Genomic DNA, 19,341 nt, shown 5'->3' with positions numbered 1-19,341 from the left:
CTTCACATTTCATATGTGCAAACACAAATACGACACAACACCACCATCTTCAGAGCAGCAGATCATTGATACCAGGTTGCTCCAACTTAACCAGTCTCAAGTAAGTATCTTAAGCATACAACTACAGCTACATTAAATATTTACAAGTCATCTTAGAACATAATTGTCTTGGGTAAAAAGATACATGTGAATTTGTAAAAAAAAGATTAAAAAAATACAATACCAAAAGGGTGAGAGAGGGAGATTCAAAGTTGTGGCTTGTTCTTTGTGGGGTTGTTGTGCCCCACCAGCCAGCTATGTTGACGTTGCTCCTACTGAGTATTTTTATATGTGTGTGTGAAATAATATTTTATATAAAGGATTATGTTAGTCCGATAAGTGAATGGAATTTAGGACAAAAAGCAAGGAATATGTAACGGCAAACTCTACGGTTCTGCTACTTTAAGCTTTTGTTTATTCCCGTTTCTAACAGCACACTTCTTCGGATTCTCATCAATTATTCTTTAATATCATTTGTTCTTTGTCATTGCAATGGAAACATATATTATATGATGGGGTGATGATGATTACCATGATGATTACAAGAAGTCAAGAACCGTTCAGAATTGTAGCAGTCGAGGCCGTAGGGGTTGCACTTAGTAAACCAACCAACTAACAAAGAATATTCACAAGTAGTAAAACATCAATCTAGTTCTTGAAATTGGTATTACTATTATATTACCATCATCAATTTTTTTCTTTAAAAATTTACATTATGGTCAATTTGATTCCTAATCTCACCAAATTTTAAGTTTGATAATAACCATCTGCCTATCAATGAATTTGATCTTGACAATTAGATCAAAATTAACTAATGATTAAAGAGCTGAAATGACCAACACTTGTCAATTAAAGAGACTAATTTTCTCATCTCAATTTCTAGAATTAAAATGACAAGTCATTATAATTTCATGGATTGATTTGACAATTGTCATTTAAAAAGACCGATCATTGTAATCTTAATTTTTTTCCTCTTTTTTTTTTGTTAATTGACCAAAAGAAAAACAAAGGAAAAAGGCAGAGGGTGAGTATTGGCACCAATGTGAACGAAACAAATGGCATGATTAATTTTGATTTGAAAGATTCATAGACTTGATGAAAGCAAGACAATAGGGACGCAATGATATGATCAATAACACAATATATAGAAGGATAATAATGCAGTAACCAGTAAACCACCCCTTTAATTACATAATGTCAACGTCCAAAATTATTGAGGCACAATGATTTAGTACTACCCTTTCTGATGCAAAGTCCATTTTGCAATACAAAACTAAATAGTTTAGGTTTGGTTTGGTCTCTTTAAAACTGGCATCAGTGGCCAAGTGTCAGTATATATTTATTTAACTGGTTTTGCCTGTTATAGACTCACTGGCCTTTTGCCATTCTGTGTTACACGCCTCACCTAACAGTAAATAAACTCAATTGACATTATTTCCTCCAAACTTTTCAGACCGTATAAATCGTCCCAACCCCACAAAGATCACATCTTTAGATCGGTGACGTAGAATACCAGATTACCCCAAGTTACTAACCTGTGTCACTGTTTTCCTTTTCTTCTTCCTTTGCTTTTCACATTTTTTTTTTTTTTTGCAACTGTTTGAACACAATGTGTTTCCACCATTACAAAAGTGATGATGTAGCTTATCTGGAGAACCTCCTTCTCACACCCCCAAATAAATAAATAAAAAAGATTTGTATATAAATTATTGAGTTGAATGAGTGAAACATTGATGATGATGATAAGTTGGTGCAACCCATTTTAATAATGGTTTAGTACTATTAACCAATCACATTTATTTGTGTGTATTTAAAATGGATTTGAAACTTTGAGCATTACTTTATGTACCCATTAATGACTCATCAGATTTTTAGACGAGACCTCACTACCACAAATACAAGCAACATTATTCCCTTTCATTACGCTCGATGATTGCTAGCCAGAACCCCTTTCTCTTCTATTTTATATTTATTAATTTTTTCCCGTTAATTGGCTAGGTTGTTGAAACTTAGAAGTCATTGAACATAGCTGGATACCAAAAACATGTGTCACATGAATTGAAATTCTATGTAGCTGGAGAATCAGAGGTGTAATCCTAACTGGGGACCTCAAATCAAAAGGCTTTCGTATGCAAATGCGGCTGTCTACTAGATTTTACTTCATAACATCTCTGGCACCGAAAAGTACAAGTTTAATTTGCTGCAAATTATTGTTGGAAGGCCCCTTTTGATTTGCTTGGGCCTGTGGATTGGGTAGTTGCTGGAGAATATTGGGCTAGATTGGACTTTTGCTATTGGGCTATTGATACACATACCTCCCTTACCCAATTTTATGATTGTTTTTCCTACATTACCCTTAAAATATTTTCCCAAATATTTCTCAAACCAGAATCGATCACCTCCCCCTTCAGGCGGACCCCCTTGCTCCCTTAGGATACCTCCTTCTCCTTCCTTCTTCCCTTTTGGGTTGCAATACTCTTCTTCTCCTCCCCTCCTCTCTTGCACAGCCCCTTCTTGGTCAAAAAATTGGAACCCTTCAATGTTAAATTAAGATTAGGCAATTGTTTGATATGTCTCTTCATTTTTCAATTATAGATCTTCGTTTCTACTCTTTTTTCTTTTTGTAAATATCCATTTTTCCATTGCGGAAACTATGTTCCTCTGTATATCACAGAGTCACCTCTCTTTTACAACCACAAAGGCAATGCATATGTTTTAAAGCTAAATATTAGCATCTGTTTTGAAAGAACCCAAAATATATATAACATCATTAGCAGTCACCGGAAGTTCTTGAATTAAAAATCAAGAGTTAGTTAGAGGCGATTAAGATCTCCCTCAAGACATTCATTGTTAGAGAGATGATGATCCTTTGCGATCACATCTTCCCTAATTCCCAATTCACTGAACACATACCCAAAATGAAGAAACCACTATCAGAGAAAATCCTCCACCTAATTGATATACATCTTAGGTATGTCACAACACTGCAAAATTGCATAAGCATAAGGGGTGCATTGGAAAAAAGAAAGGGTATTTTTGAGAAAACAAGTTATAAAATAAGTAAAAGGAGGTACATAAGTAAAATGGTGAGGTATATCTAATAATTGTCTTGTTTTATTAATTATTTGGGCCTTTTGCTACCTGCATCCATTGTTTTACTACAAGCATCTCCTTATTAAGAAAACACTTCGTAAGTCTAATGGGAAGTCCAAAAAAGTAAAATGGAATGCCTGTTTCAGAATATTAGAACTGTATGCCAAAATAGTTATTTTTAATAAATGCCAATTATATTCTAGAACATCTATTCCATAAGTGCAATGGGTACTAATATAGTTCTAACGCATCTAACTACATTTAACGGTTCAAAATCAATTCTACTCAACTTTAAAAGATACTTGAGCAAATAACTAAGAGACAAAAATTAAGGGCTTAGTGCATTACAGACTTGCAGTTTGCTACGCATAAGCATGATGCAAGCAATACAATTAACTAAACCTTTTATTTAAAGTGTAAAACTGAATTCTGCAAAAATGAGAGGATAACAGTTACATGGTGTTCTCGACATTCTCTACACTATTTAACAATGTTACCCTATTCAGCATAGTCCCACCGATAAGAACACGAATGGTGCATCTGGCTATGTGGCCGAAAGCTAAATATATTGCTTGAGATATAGAGTTGACAGAACATTCAATCATCCACTGATTTCTGGGATACACGACTTTTCTTCTCCTCAATACCAGATTGGGAAAATCTCAGACGAAGAACCTGCAAAACATCTTCTATTTTGACACCTTTCTTTGCCAACAGAACCATGGCATGATAGAGTACATCAGCCATCTCTGAAGCAGTACGTTTCTCGTCCTCATTGTTCTCTAGAGTTTGACACAACTCGTTTGCCTCTTCTCTGCAGGTAGAAAGATACAATTACAGTCTGAGATCTTAAAAAACAATCGTTAAATCCATATTTTGCCTCCAAGCAAAGTGAATTATAATAAAAGTGGCATTCCAAGTAAAACGCATATATGCAGTATCAATTTTATCAGCTACAAAGGCTTTGTAATGACTGAAAAACATATTTTGGGGACAAAAAGAGAAGAAAAGGATTTTTCTTCCCCTTTAAATTCCAAAGTAACATAATAACATGACAGATATACACAACCTGATTTTAGAGCATAGCAACTTATCATTAAGCAATAATCGCTTTGTCCATGAAGGCTTTTCATTTTCTCCTATTAACTCTGTTTTCCGTTGCGAGATTGTTGACTCTAATGCATACAAAGAGGTTAATGCCAATTTATTTTCCTCAGCCTGTAATAGATAACCCAAACCAATCTGAATATTGCTGAACTTTCTCTAAATGAAAGCAAGGCAATAATATGTTCATAATTGATTGAAGTTACCTCTTGCTGCTTTAACAAGTCAAAAACTGATGTATAATAGCATGTTTCTGCCCCTGTGTGGCAGGTAGGCCCATCAGGTTTTCCCAGGTATATTATCTGAGAAGAGTAGTTAACAGAGAAAAAGTAATCAACATACCTTGTGATACCAAAAGGAAAAGGAAAAATTAAATAATCCAATGAGAAAAAAAGGAAGTGCTTACAGAATCACGATCACAATCAATAAAGACATCGTGAACATTGATAAAATTATTAGAGGTTTCTCCTTTGGTCCACAATGTAGATCGTGATCGGCTATAGAATGTGGCCTTTCGAGAAGATATAGTTGTAGCTATTGCTTCTCTGTTGGCAAAACCTTGCATTAATATGGCCCCTGTGTCAACATTCTGAGCTATTGCCACAACCAAACCTTTGGTATCCCATTTTACACTGTCCAGTAATGAGTCTACCTGACAAAAGTTAAACACTTAAATGTAAAAACAAGGAATTATATAATAAAAAGAAAAATATGAAAACAACAAATGCTAAGAAAATTCACAAATAACACAAAGGGTGAATGTTCTTGTTAGAACAACATATTAGCAATAGCCATAAAAAAGTAAAAGAATTTGAGGACTTGATCCCATGGAACAAAACTGCCACCCAATTTAAACCCAGATATATACATCTAAACTTAAATCCACAATTTAATGAGAAGTGAAACATTAGATAGAAAATCATACAACTAAAACAGCATCAAAACTTTAAAGATACCAACAGGCAACAAAAGTAGTTGATAAATAAAAACAATGATTTATTAAAAATCAAAAAGAACTTCAAGTTTCTCGTCTGTTCCAAATATGGCCTCGTGACAAAGAAGCAAAGTTTACCAGTTGATTCTCTATCACTGATCATCTGCATTAACAAATAAAGCATAACTACATAACTACTGCTCTAGATATGAAGCAACCAATCATTTTTAAAAACCAAAATCGGAGAAAGTGCTTGTCCCAGATATTACTACACAATCTAATTCACAACAAGCCACCACTCCGAACCAATTATTTCATGTTCACTACTACTAGGGCCCCTGTTTGGATGAATTTCTCCATAGGCTAATTTGTAGAAGTTCTCACAGCTCCTTAAAAAGCTGATTTTAACTATGCGGCAATTCAAGACAGCAAACAGCCACAACAGATAGTCAACAATGCGGCAATTCCTTTTGTTAGTATGTTTTGGGGGGTCTAATCTTTAAGGTCTTGTTTATACAATGGTGATGATCTCTCAGTAACATGTATCACTGAGTGTAAGTTCACATATAAAACCACATAAGGAGAATGTGCAATGCAATCAACTTGGCAAACCAGGTTTTAAAAAACTATCCACAGCCACTATTTTAACACAACATCAAGGTTCTAGCCTTCTAGAACTGTTCATGACCGCAATTGTGGTCGCATTGGTCAACAATATCAAGGAATATGACAAATCCACAACTGCGAACACAATTTAAAACTTCGGAAAATACACAAACTCAGTTCCTTGCTTTCACAAGTAACCATTTCTTCAAGCAACCAAATCCTAGAAACCACACTAGTTAGTTAGTTAGTTAGTTAGTTGACACAAAAGTACCTACCTTAGGTTCTGGTGTGTGCATAGAAGCAAAAACTAAACGGTGGCTCCTCCTCGCCTTGTAACTGCAATTAGGATAGGAGAGGTTACCCTTGTGGAAACCCCTGTTGCATTGAAGCATGTGAACATATGAAACAGCCATTGATTTGAAGTAAACCTGAACCTGCAACAACAACAACCAATTTCTCAGTGACTCACTGATCCAAAATATTGGTAATTCAAAATATATTCAAGTCTACAATTCATGCATATACAAACCCTAATTCATGGTTTCAAAGCAAGACAAAGTGCATTTTTTTGTCATATTGGGGTGAATGAAAGTAATGATTATAGCAATGTGCACCTTTTGCAACAAAATGAGGAACTTTTATACTGAGCAAGGAGAGATTGAACAGTGAACTGAGAGAACGATGGAGCAGAAGCTACGACAGCACTTTAGTGGTGAACCAAGGTGAAAAATGGAAGGGTTTCTTTCTGGTTTTGGAAAAAGACCCCTCACAATTCACAGTGCTGGCTATGGTGAAGTAGTTAAAGTCTGATGCACAGGTGAGGCACCACTGATGACCTGTTATAGGAGGTAACAGCCGGTTACATGAAAATTATAAAATTTGCAAATGAGGATCTCCTATGTTCATCCTATACTGTTCATTTGTCTTCTTCCAAACACATTACCTCTGAATCTTTTCTATCACATTCAACACAAACTACACTGATTTCAAAGTACCAAGTTTGATTTGTAAGAAAAATAAGTTCAGAATACAACTTTCCAAGAAAATTTCAATTCATTCTCAGTCATTCTATCAAACAGTTCATGGACAATTTTTAATTTGGTATATTTAACGCATGTATGAACCACTGAAGCCATCACAATGAAATCAAAAGACATTAATTTATGCTTGTACACAAAACCTTTCACATGGTTCCCAAATTGAATACAACATTTGTAGAAAATGAAGAAATTAACAATGCTATAAAGCCGATCGATGAACAAGGGGAAATTCCACCCGATTGCAAATTTTTCTATTATCTCCATTTCAATTAAAATACAACATCCATAATCAACTTAAACCAGCAGAAAAAGAAAATTTCACTGCAACAATAAAGAAATTCTGGCCAATAAAACCCAAATCTGTAAAGAAAAAAACTTGAATCTATGAATGTCCATCACCTCTCTGTCACAAAATCTCAGATCTATGAATTTTCTTACGGTTTCTGCTGCCTTTGTTGAGGCACAACACCTTTGAAGAGCAGATCTTCAAAACCCATATATACAAAAACCCAGATTTGAAGAAAACAAAACCAACATCTGAAAGAAAAAAGATAACAGATTTGAAGAAGAAAAACCTACTTCAGAGAATCGGTTCAGGCAATGGTGGGAGAAACTCTTTGTGCTTGAGAGCTATGGCTGTGTCTATTTTGCCTAAGGGAGTGTCTTTGACTTCGGGGACTAGAATTAACCCATGTAAAATTAAAGTAACTTTTTCACTGGTTGATCTTATTCGAAAGAAAAAAGATTATCATATTTTATTTTACCAAACAAATAACATAATTTTTAAATATATATTTCATTTTACCAAACAAATAACATAATTTTTAAATCTAAAAAAGATGTATCATATTTTTCATTTAATTTGTTATTATATTATTAAGTTTATATCTTTAAAAAAATTAAATGCATATAAATACTTATTTATGAAGTAGACATGATAAAGGGCACAAAGAAAGTGAATTTGACTCTTCTTATTCGATTCCCACAAAAGGTAGAAATTTTTTTATTTAAATGAGTTAATATTATATTTTTGAAATACATACACACTCTAGTTAAATTTTATCGAATTTGGATAAATTCACGTGAAACTCAATTCATTTTTTAAATTTTAATTTATTTATATATTTTTAAAATATTAATTATTCATGATTTAATTTATTTTTTATATTTGGTCCCACAAAAAAAATTCCAACTCCATCATTATCTTTTATCAATGACAAAATATCATTTCACATTAAAGCTTACATATATTTTTTTCTTTATTAATATACTAATTTTAGTTTTATTTCATTTATAGTTTTAATTTTTGTTTGTGTTTCTTCAACATGTTGACCTATCGAAGAGTTGGAAATTCATTCAATATGAATCTATGGTTGTAACACGTTAGGAAAACTAATTAAAAGAGTGATATTTTTAATCATGTATCATATTTTAATCTAAATAAAAAGGAGATATAAAATAAAATAACAATTTCAATTTATCTATAAAAATAATATAAAATAATATAGAAAAAAATATGACAAAACTAAAAAAAAATGGACCCCTTTTAGTCATGTGTTCTATGTCTTTACACCTCCGGACAACACTTAGGGTTGGCCCTAATAGTTATTTACTCATACTAGTATATGGCTCGTACTTTACTTATGTGTAAGGTCAATAAATCAATAAAAATATTAATTTTGTAAATCATTTCTTCAAAGCTTCTAGTATTTATAAGTTTTCTTTTTCAAATGTATGTTGTATCTAAACATATATAATCCTTCACGTAACATGCTAGATATTTATGGATGATCGAGGTCTAGGTTACATAAACCTTAATCAAGGAAAGATTACTTAAATGGTAATTTGTCCACAAAGGTCCATGATCCAAGGCCCACAAAGGTTTTTATAAATAAGATAGAACTCTCAGGTAAATACCACAGTTTATTCGATATTTTTTTTTATCTCACAATGATTACTCACAACCCAAATCTTACTTTAGTGTCGCAGTATGTCTTATAAGTACTTATTCGGCCTACACATCACTTTAGCGAAAATGAACGAAAAGCTTAGAGTAAGAGGAAACAAGGAACCCTTTGGCCAAGGGAGGGGTCCTGATTAGAAATTGTCAAGATCAATTATTATTATAAATGCATAATAAATATATTTTTTAAAATTTTAAATTATGTTATTATTAAAATTAATAATAATTATTCTTAAGAAATCCATAATAAATAAATTTTTAGAATATACAATTTATATTTTAGATTTATAATAAATAATTTAAGTTGTGATATATTGTTATTTTAAAATTGAAATGAATAGGCAACCTTTGGGGCGTTTGTTTCAGGGTGGATTTTTTAGTCCCGAAAAATACAAGAGGAAAAAAATAATCTCATGTTTGTTACGAAATAATAAATTAATTAATCATGATTATATTTTTTTATATAAATAAACAATAATCTCACATTCAGTCAATGTTTAATCTGGACGAAGGGGGCAGGAAATATTTAGTCTGTGGGACAAAAATTTTATGTGAGTACAAATACACATATACCCTCTTCTTATCCATTATCACATTCTCCTCTTAATGATCCCTTCATTTACATCTTTAAGTTTTGTTATTTTCATTTATGTGCCAATTTTTATTTACCACCAATTTGATGGGTTTTACCCACAATAATTATTCATTTTCCTCCAATTGTCCCTTGTTCGTGTTTGATGAGGTGCAAATAAGTATATCTATATTTTGAGTCATTATCTAATAAATAATAAAGAACGTGAGGTATATAACATTGAGTGCAACTTGTTGTTATTTGTTGGTCTTATAATAAAGTTGTTTGTATTGTGAAAAAAATAACATCTTCAACATAAAAATGATATTTTAATAATTATAATATATATTTTAAGGAAAAAATAATTTAACTAAACAAATATGTCAATTATTCTTGAAAATATAAAAAAATATTCTCAACTAACTTTGTAGTTAACCAAACACACTTTTTATTAAATACTCGAAAATAACATTTTTCATGTTTTATTATTAGGAATAATATTTTTGGAATTAAAAAAAAATCATCGATGAAACAAATGTCCCCTTAAAGTATATATAAAAGCCATACATGAAGAGTATTTTGAGATATTTTTTGTTCAATTTATAGAAAATGTGTGTGAAATGCAAGTGGCAAAGAGAGGGAAAAATGTTAATTTTTGTTTACATTCATGATTCAATGTTAATGAAGAAATTAATTATTGATTATTTTTTATTGAATAATTATAATTTATGCAAAAAAATTGCAATCGGATTTGTAAATTCAATCCTAGCCATTCGTTTTCAAAATAAGTTTGCAACCATTAAAAAATTACTTATGCACGGTTATGCACAGTGCAAGGAGTTTGACCTTGGCATGCCTGAACTCACCGTAAAATTAACCCACTTCAGGGAGAGATTCTTCGAAGAAAAACCCACTTCAGAGAATCGATACACCATGCTAAAATTACTATTTTTGTGATTGGTTCTTTGAGCAAATTTACAACTTGTTTTATAATGGGGTTCTTTAAACTCAAACACATTATCTCAATGAATCTTTCAAACAATTATCAACTCAAAATTAAAAAAAAAAGTTTCTTGATTATTATATATAAATTTAAATCAATCAACAATGAAAATAAATACAAAAAATGTATAAGGAAACCAAGAAAGTCACTCTTAGTTGACGAACCTTCTTGTAAAACTTAAGATAGTACACACTTTGGAAGTCAAACAAAGATCAAATCACATATATAAGTCTACGGTACTGGGAAAAAAAATTCCAGGTAGAGAATGCGTTCCACAACTTTTAAGTTAGTAAAATAAGGCTTAATTGAACATAATAAACAGATTAATTAGTATAGTTATGGAGATGAAGAAATAGAAGCATTTAAAATAAAAATGCATACTTTCATACATATAACCAAATCAAATTCTTACACAAGACATATTATATAAAAGGTTACCTTTATACTTTTAGGGAAGGCTAAATTAATCTTTGCTCGCATGTGAAACTCCCTCATATGCAACGATCCACCATAAATACCTGTAAAATAGGGGAAAGATACAACATGTTAATCAGATTTTATTTTCAAAACACGACTCAACAACTCGAAAATAGCGTCGACATCGGTGCAGGTTCATCCAAGGTGATTTTTTGTTCGATTTTGTTTAGGGGAAGGATAAAGAAGAAAATAAAAAAGCATTACCATCGGTTTATTTTTTCAAATCGCGCCCCAGGGGCTCAGAAATGGCGTCAGCGCCAGTACCAATTCGTCCAAGGTGATGTTTTGTTCAATTTTGTTTGGGTGAAAAATTAAGAAGGAAAAAAGCATTACCATCGGTTTATTTTTTTCTAAACATAGTCCAGGTAGAACAAAGAATGAATGAGAATGAAAATGAGGGATAAAGAAGTGAGAAAAGGTAAAATCCATTCAAATTCAAATTTGAAAACAAAAGTCCTATCGAGTGATTCCTTTCTAATTTTTTTTTGTCATTCCCATATAACAAAGGTAAACTGCACGTTATCCAAGTTGTTGCCTAAAAGTGACATATTTTTCAAAAAGATAAGAATTGCCCGAAGGACTGAGGTAATGACAAGTGGATAAAATGCCTCTAATAGTGAGCTCCATTATTATTATTATAATTATAAATTATAGATTATCGATTTTACATGGAGATGAGAATGCAAAATTTTTAAAATACACAACCCGGTATAAAAGATCTCAATCGTTCATTATTTTATTAATATATCCGACGGTAAATTTTAACGCTTTCTTTTTGTTTTTGTTTTTTTACACTAAACGACATCGTTGCAACTTGCAAATTCACTTGTTAAACATAGTTCACTTTTGTATTAATATACCCCTTTGTGTGTTGGTATTGTTCCCAACTAAAATTGCTTTTGGCCTCTACCTTAAATTTTTTCCGACCATATTATATTCAACAAAATCATAATTTCATTGCCTTTTTTTTTAAAAAAAAAAGTAGCAGAATCATGATTCGATTGTTTGCTTTGACATAGCAAAATCATGATTTCATTGTGTTGGGGAAAAATATAACGAAATCATGTTTCTGGTGTATTAAGGAGGATGTAAAAAAAAAACCAACAAAATCATGATGTTTTGTTATGTTTGGGAAACAAAAAATATGCAATAAAAACATAATTACGTTGTACATTATACAACAGAATCATGATTTTGTTGTGGATTTTGTTCAACGAAATTATGATGATGTGGGAATGACATTTTGTGAATAGAAAAAGGGGTTTAGAACTAACGTGAGTAATAATACATTGGTTAAATTAGTTTTTTTTGGCCTTCTAATTTATTCTATAGATTCAGTTTGATCATCTAGTTTTCTTGGGTTCAATTTGAATCTAAATAATAAATTAGAGGATAAAAAACTATTTTAACTTAATACATTATAGAGATTAAGTATGTTTTTTTGTGTGTGTGAATTGAGATTAAGTGTATTTGATTTCATGTTAAAAAAAATTATTTTGAATCCATAATTAATTTTGATAAATTTTTACATGTTTGGTTTCATGTTGGAAAAGAGATCCAAAATTGATTTTGACTTAACAATTTTGAATATTTTTTGCATTGGATCCAAACTTTTGTATTAAGTTTTACTCATAACTTTGATTTTATAATGAAAATATTCAAATATAAATCACATTACTTCAAAATCAATTTTATCAACGTTCATTTATACATGCACAAAATTTTAGAAGTGTTGAAATTTAAATACTTTCAAAATTTAATTTTTGGACTCCAAAGTTGTATTCCCCCACCCACACACCGTTTTATCTTCATTTCTCACTACCAAAGTCTAAAGAAATGGAGATGATAGTGTATAGTGGTGTAAACTATGTTCACTCTTTTATTTCACTATTGCAACGGTGGGAGTGATTTTGGTCTTCTTAACTCATAGGTAGTGTTTAGTTTAAGAGAATATAAGAGTTGATAGTGATATGAGATCAAAGTTGAAAATCATGTGTATTTTATAAAGATGAAATGGTATGAAAGATTAAAAAAAAAAGTAGGTAAGTGTAGCGTGTTAGTCTTTCTTCCTAAAATGAGAAAAAAAAGGATGAGATTTAGTGTGGTCCCCAAAGTCAAGTAGTCTTTCTTGGAGCACTAAGATACACTTGGTATAATGGGTTTCTTTCTATTTTTATTTTATAATTATTTATTTTAAAAAGTATACAATGACTATAATACCCTTATGTTAAAATTGAAGTTGAGTGATGCCTTTTTATAAAAAAAAAGATGATTAATAGGGTAACTTCCAAATAGAATCCTTTTATCTGTTTGCATATTGTATCTCGATTTTAGCTATGAAATCCCCAAATTGATTTTAAAGGTATCATTCGTGGACTTTGGAGGTTAATATATTGTTGTTGGGGTTTGCATCTGACAATAGGGTTGGTCAATTGAGTAGGTGATTCATGTTGTCTCCGGTGACATTGACATTGTCGGATTCCTAGGCAATATCTTAGTTCGCTTGGTCTGGTCCCCATAAGCAAGCTCTGGTAGGAAATCGTGTTTGTCTAGTTGGATCGAGAACGTGGTTTTTGTCCTTCATGTGTGGACCTTTTTACTAAAGTGAGGTTGTTTGGCTTATTAAGGTCCAAGTATGTTTTTTTAGGTTTGTTTAACACGTGAAAATTATAATGTTTAGTAGATTGCTTAAGTGTGATTAATTGTTTGTTTTTGAAGATTTGAGTCTGGTTTAGGTTTTTTTAGAATTTATTGTTGATATTAAGTTATAAGTTTGATTGAATGAATTTCTGGTGTATGATTAGGTTAATTGAAAAGAGATTGTTAACCCAAAAAATTGAAAAGAAATGTATGATCTGTTTTGCGAGAGTTGGGTAGTTTGGTTTGGTCCCCTTCATTGGATCCTTCCATTCTCTTAGTCCCCTTGCCTCGCCTTTTTATTAAAAAAAATTGAAAAGAGAATGATAATTAGTTGGTGAGATGGTGTGACTAAATATGCAATTTGGTTATGAATCTGTCTGTTGAAAATGGAAAAATTTGTGTGGTTGTGATTTGGATTTTTCTTTAGAAATGGATATCTCTAAAGAAGAGTTTGGTGATGGTCGTTTAAGTAGAGGTGTGGAAATGTCTTTCAGTGTAACTAATAGACCTTTGTTTTGGACAAATTGGTTTATGTTTTTTCCATAATTAGCTAATTATGGAGTGTTATTTGTGACATGTTAAAAATTTGTAGGTTGTGGATAAGGTAGGATTTGATGGAAGTGGTGAAAAAGATGAGGACGTTATTGGTGGTATGGAGGATGTATGTTGTATGGATGGTGCCTTTGACAAAGTAGTGATAAGATTGTTATTAATAGTTTGTTGGATACAATAAACATTAAGTTGATGAATAATTATAGTAAGGATGTCAAAATGTATGACTTTGTTGATTTGTCAATTGTATCTTAGCTTTATTACTGGTATGGTGGAACAAATGAATTTTCTGTGCGTGAAAGCAAGGTGCTTAGAAACAGAAAAGGTGAAAAAATGTCGCAAACCTTTCTTTGCTCTAGAGGAGGAGTTAGAGATTATAGGGGTTTGACTATTGAAAACCAAAAGTGGGAACAAAAAAATGAGACTAGATGTGAGTGCAAGGCAAAGTTTCGAGTTCATATTGATTACTTCGCCAGGAGATGGTATGTGTCTAAATGGACCGATGATCACAGTCGTGAATTGTTGGATGAATCATGATGTGTAATGTTGCCAACACATATGAAGTTGACTGATTCAAATGTTATCCAAATAGATCAATTTAGATGTGTTGGGGTTCGACCTCCACAAATTCTTGAAGTTTTTGCTTGTAGTTCTGGTGGATATGACAAGATACATTATAGGAAGAAGGATATTCACAATCAGATTGGATGGCAAAGACGAGAACATATATTTGATGCAAGCACAATTTTGAAGTATCTTAAAAAAATGGGTGCAAAGTATTTGATGTTTGTAAGACATATTGTTGATACTGGGGTCCCTTGCAACATTTTGTTTTGGTGTGATGGAAAAAGTCAATTGAACATTGAAGTCTTCGGTGATGTATTGACCTTTGATGCCACATATAGGAAAAACAAGTATCTTTGCTTGTGTGTATTTTTTTTTTGTGTTGACCACCATAATTAAACAATTATCTTTGCTACATGTCTTGTATCTAATGAGACTGAAGAAACATATGTTTGGGTGCTAGAGCAATTTCTGGATATTATGAAAGGGAAATTACTTGTCTCAATAATAACAAATGGTGACTTAGCTATAAAAAATGCAATTAAGGGGGTATTTCGTAATGCTCATCATAGATTATGTGCTTGGCATTTATTGTGTAATGCAACATCACATGCACATGTTAATGCATTCTTGCTAAAGTTGAAGAGATGCATGTTGGGTGATTTTGATATTGAGCAATTTGAACAATTCTAGGTGTCAATGGTTAACGAATTTAATTTGGAAGAAAACAATTGGTTGAAGGAGCTATATGATAAGATGAACATGTGGGCAACATCGCACATTAGAGGTAGTTTCTTTGTAGGTATAAGAACAACTTCCCACTGTGAAGCATTGCACCGTCACCTTGGGAAATTCGTGAACCCAAAAATATGTTTGTCTAAATTTGTTGAATAATATCAAATATGTTTGTCTTATTCTCGTTTAAGGGAACTAGAAGTTGATTTTGATTCCAAATATGGAAAAGTTGTGATGCAAACAAGTTATCATTTGTTGGAGCGTTTAGCGTCATAATTGTTCATGGAGCATTTTTTTTGCTATTTCGTCTCGTTTTGCTATTTATATTTTAATAAAATAAAAAATCTAGCTTAAGACTCTAAACTTCTGTCTAGTGGTATATTTTGTGAAGAATAAAACTTGAACCCAAGAACCCGGCTCAAGACCCCAAACATGTGTCTAGTGGTAGATTTTGTGAAAAATACATTTTGAATTCAAGAACACCTAAAAATCCAGCATTAAAGATGTTCTAAGTTCATATTACTTTCTCATGATTCAAACATTTTATAAATTATTTTTTGGATTACAAGTAGTGTGCAAAATATCCCTAATAAACTTAAGCCAATTCATTTTAACCTTCCACATATTAATTTTAACCTTACACATGTAGTAAAAGACAAAAAAAAACCATATAGCATAAATTTTTTAACACTAGGTCATATTTCAGTTTCATAATATCAATCAATTTTATCATTTCAATCTATTTATCATTACACGCAATCATCCACAAAGTTATTATCGTGTTTTTTGTAACAATAAACTTAATTATTATTAACATTAACTAAATATTTATTAATTCAAATATTTAGTATCTTATTAAACTTTTAATTACTAGAATATTTTAAATTAACTACAAACCATCCATTTATGTTTCCCCATTAAAATTACAAATTTTCTCCAAAATGTGTCTAAAACAAGGCCAAGGCCCAAACTTCTCCAAGCCGAACAAGTTTCTCTCTCACTAAAAAAAGGCTCATGTTGGCTCTTGTCTCTCTCAGTATCAGTTTACGCGATGTCCAACATCCTAACTGTTGTTATAGAGCGGGTGTAAACAGGTCCCCTTCGAGGTGGCTGAAGGGTATTTTTGGTCACGCTCAACAGGGATACCCACACCCAATAATGCTTCAACCCAGCAAACAATGGCTCATCTTTCCTTTTGTAACCTCTTGCATTCAATCAAAACCCCTTAACGGATGAACATATTATCTACCAACACCTTCTTCACCAATGAAGACATCGTAAACGCCAACATTCCAAACACATTGTTCCGCACGGTGCATGGGAAACACACTCCACCACAACTTACCAATGACCAACAATGCCAACCACCCAACGACCAAAGACTCATGTTGCGATGGCACCCAACAACGACACACCCATCTAAATCACAATTAGATCTTGTTAACAACAATTACTGAAACAAGTCAAACAGGGATAATTGTGTAAACAAACAGAGGACATTTCTGTAAAATTGCTCGTAACTTGATGTATAATATAATATAATATAATATATCCAAGCATATAACATCATGGTCCATTAAAGATCATTGGCATTATAAAAAAGAAAGACGAAAGTATTAAAAAAGGAGAGGGATACACTCTTTGCTCAAATTAACAAAAGTAGCCCTTCTTCCTTTTTTTCTTTCTTTCTTTTGCTTTCTTCTTGTTGTTGTGCATCAAGCTGATCCTCTCGTTAGCAGCCCCATTTCCATCATGCATCACACACCTTTTTTTAAATCTTTTTCGGCTACTGTTAAAAGAATTGCTTTGAAAGTGGCATATAATCAATTATACAAAAAGTATAATAGATTATATGCCACCAATTTGAATAAATTTACTTAAACAGTTTTGTTATAAATAAAGGAGAAAATATGTATTCAATGAATGGTATAATAAGAAAAAAAAGACCTATGGATTATGAAGCAATTGTTGAAGTGTGAGCCTTCAATCATCTAGTAGCACTGCCGAAGGCTAGCGAGGTTTGAGGGATTAAGTGAGTGTGAAGGAGATATATGATTGATTACATTATAAAAAAAATAAAAAAAATAATAAAAGAATGAGTTTGAGAAGTTTTTTAGTGATCTTTATAGCCAAAGTTGGCATACTCCCTTGTGACTAACTTATCTCTATAGCTAGTATTCCACTTTGAGTTTTTTCTACACAAGTATGTAGACGGAGAAATTATAGTATAAATATATTATTATTTTAATTAATATGCAAAATTATTTTTTATAAAAAAGTAATTTCTTTCATTAATATTAATATGTAAATTTTTAAATATATTTATTTTAATACTTATTATAATGAAAGGGCTATAAATTCTGCTTCAGATATATAGAAGGACTGTAAATTTCAAAAAATATATTCTCCCGTTGAGTCCGTTGCCACTTGCCACAACCAACATAGCTACCCATATCTTCCTTCGTATTCTCTCAATATTATGTTTTCAAGATAAGAAAAATTTATCTTTATCCCTTAACCTCTATTGTACATTTTACAAACACACATTTAAAATAATTTGTATGGCAAAATTTGAACTCATCGTCCTATATTTTAACAACATGCATATAATCATTAAGACACTTAACTTATTTGGAATACCTATGGAAAAAATATTAACTTAAATGCATGTAAAAAAAACATATTAATTGCTACTAAATAAACAATATAATATTATAAAATCAAGAAAATAATAATTTGTTTTAATACTATATTCTTAATTATAATTTAATTGTTCTGTATTAAATAATTTATTTATTTATAATAAAATTGTATTTTCATTTTTTTCTTTGGATAGTTTGGTAAGTAAAATATTATAGTTTTATTATTGATGTAGTAAATTCTTTTTTGAATTTAACTAAAACTTTTTTTTTGGTAATTGTACTTCTATAGTAAATTTTTGGCAATAATAATTTTAACGTCTCAGTAAAAAATATAAAAATATGATTAAAGAAAAACGATAATTTAATTAGACTATTTTTTAAAAATTTATTTATAACATTCTCCTCATTTAAAAAGAGAAACTGTTATAAGTTATTTATATTTTGATTGTGGTGCATGTGCTTCTTTTGTCCCTAATTATAAGACATGCATAGTTCACTGATTTATATTTATTAAGGAAATTAGTTAATTAATATGACTGAGTGTTAGCACCAGTTAAATTTATAGGGAAACAAATCTGATTTTAATTCTCACAATGCATTCTTAGGAAGGGGTAGAGAGTCGTAAGTGTTTTTAAGCCTTGAATTGAAGAATAATCTCACAACCATTGGAAAAACCAATTAAATTGGAGTGGTAGAAATCTTAATTATGGTGGTAAAAAAATAAATATTATAAAAAATAAAATACATACATTACTGTGTGTAAATAGATAATATCATAAAAGTTCTTTAATTGACTAAAAAAAAGTTCTTTAATTTGTAATTAGATCTAAATTTAAAATAAAATTCACTTTGAGGGTGAGACAAAAAAAATCCTCAAAAACTAAAAGCCTTTCGAAAAGACAAGGTTAGAATTGAAAAATAATATATTTCCAATGATTAAAATTAACGACATGGTTACAAAAATTTCATAAAATATTGACATGCTTTCTTTGACAATTACCCAGCCGTTGTGAAGGTGAAACACAAATCATGGAAGAGAGAGAATAAACTTTTTCAAAAGTCACCCAGCCGTTGCCCCACGCATTTTCTCTTTTCCACTGCTCCATAAATCTTAGGAGACAAGAATTCCGAATCGGAATGCCTACACTCGTTTATACGACTAGCAAATTCAATTGAAATAATTGGACCAAAAACTTACGTACGTCTCCTATTTTATAATGCACGTTTGAAATTTGTCTTATGACATTGTAATATATGAGTCGTACTTATATTATGAGTTTAATGATTATATGTAAATTTAATTATCATAAAAATTAATAAATTATTATATATAATGAATTGTAAGTAAACGATGCTGAACAAATTTTAGAATATATGA

At 31.1% G+C, this 19,341-nt stretch overlaps 1 protein-coding gene across 3 annotated transcripts; it reads right to left on the bottom strand.

Moving 5' to 3' along the window:
* Positions 1 to 3,510: 3,510 nt before the first annotated feature.
* Positions 3,511 to 10,278, bottom strand: LOC100807276 (histidine biosynthesis bifunctional protein hisIE, chloroplastic-like). 3 transcript variants are annotated; one of them, XM_006598690.3, is made up of 8 exons: positions 7,396 to 7,517; positions 7,216 to 7,300; positions 6,391 to 6,612; positions 6,052 to 6,210; positions 4,643 to 4,888; positions 4,443 to 4,538; positions 4,202 to 4,350; positions 3,520 to 3,946 (listed from the first exon to the last, which is right to left on the bottom strand). In XM_006598690.3, the coding sequence occupies exons 4-8, from the start codon at positions 6,187 to 6,189 to the stop codon at positions 3,730 to 3,732; spliced, it is 846 nt and encodes a 281-aa protein (XP_006598753.1). In that variant the 5' UTR covers positions 6,190 to 6,210; positions 6,391 to 6,612; positions 7,216 to 7,300; positions 7,396 to 7,517; the 3' UTR covers positions 3,520 to 3,729.
* Between the last annotated feature and the right edge of the window lie 9,063 nt (positions 10,279 to 19,341).

This window comes from Glycine max, chromosome 16 (genome assembly GCF_000004515.6).
Source record: "Glycine max cultivar Williams 82 chromosome 16, Glycine_max_v4.0, whole genome shotgun sequence".
Classification (NCBI taxonomy): Eukaryota; Viridiplantae; Streptophyta; class Magnoliopsida; order Fabales; family Fabaceae; genus Glycine; species Glycine max.
Note: the sequence above shows the minus strand (reverse complement) of the source record. Positions and strands in the feature narration are given on the sequence as shown.

Excerpts from the sequence above, each read along its gene's own strand:
- LOC100807276 (XM_006598691.3), bottom strand. The coding sequence starts at position 6,189 with ATGGCTGTTTCATATGTTCACATGCTTCAATGCAACAGGGGTTTCCAC. Across the intron at positions 4,539-4,642 it reads TTGATTGTGATCGTGATTCT|ATAATATACCTGGGAAAACC; the intron begins GTAAGCACTTCC and ends TACTCTTCTCAG. Across the intron at positions 4,351-4,442 it reads ACTTGTTAAAGCAGCAAGAG|GCTGAGGAAAATAAATTGGC; the intron begins GTAACTTCAATC and ends TATCTATTACAG.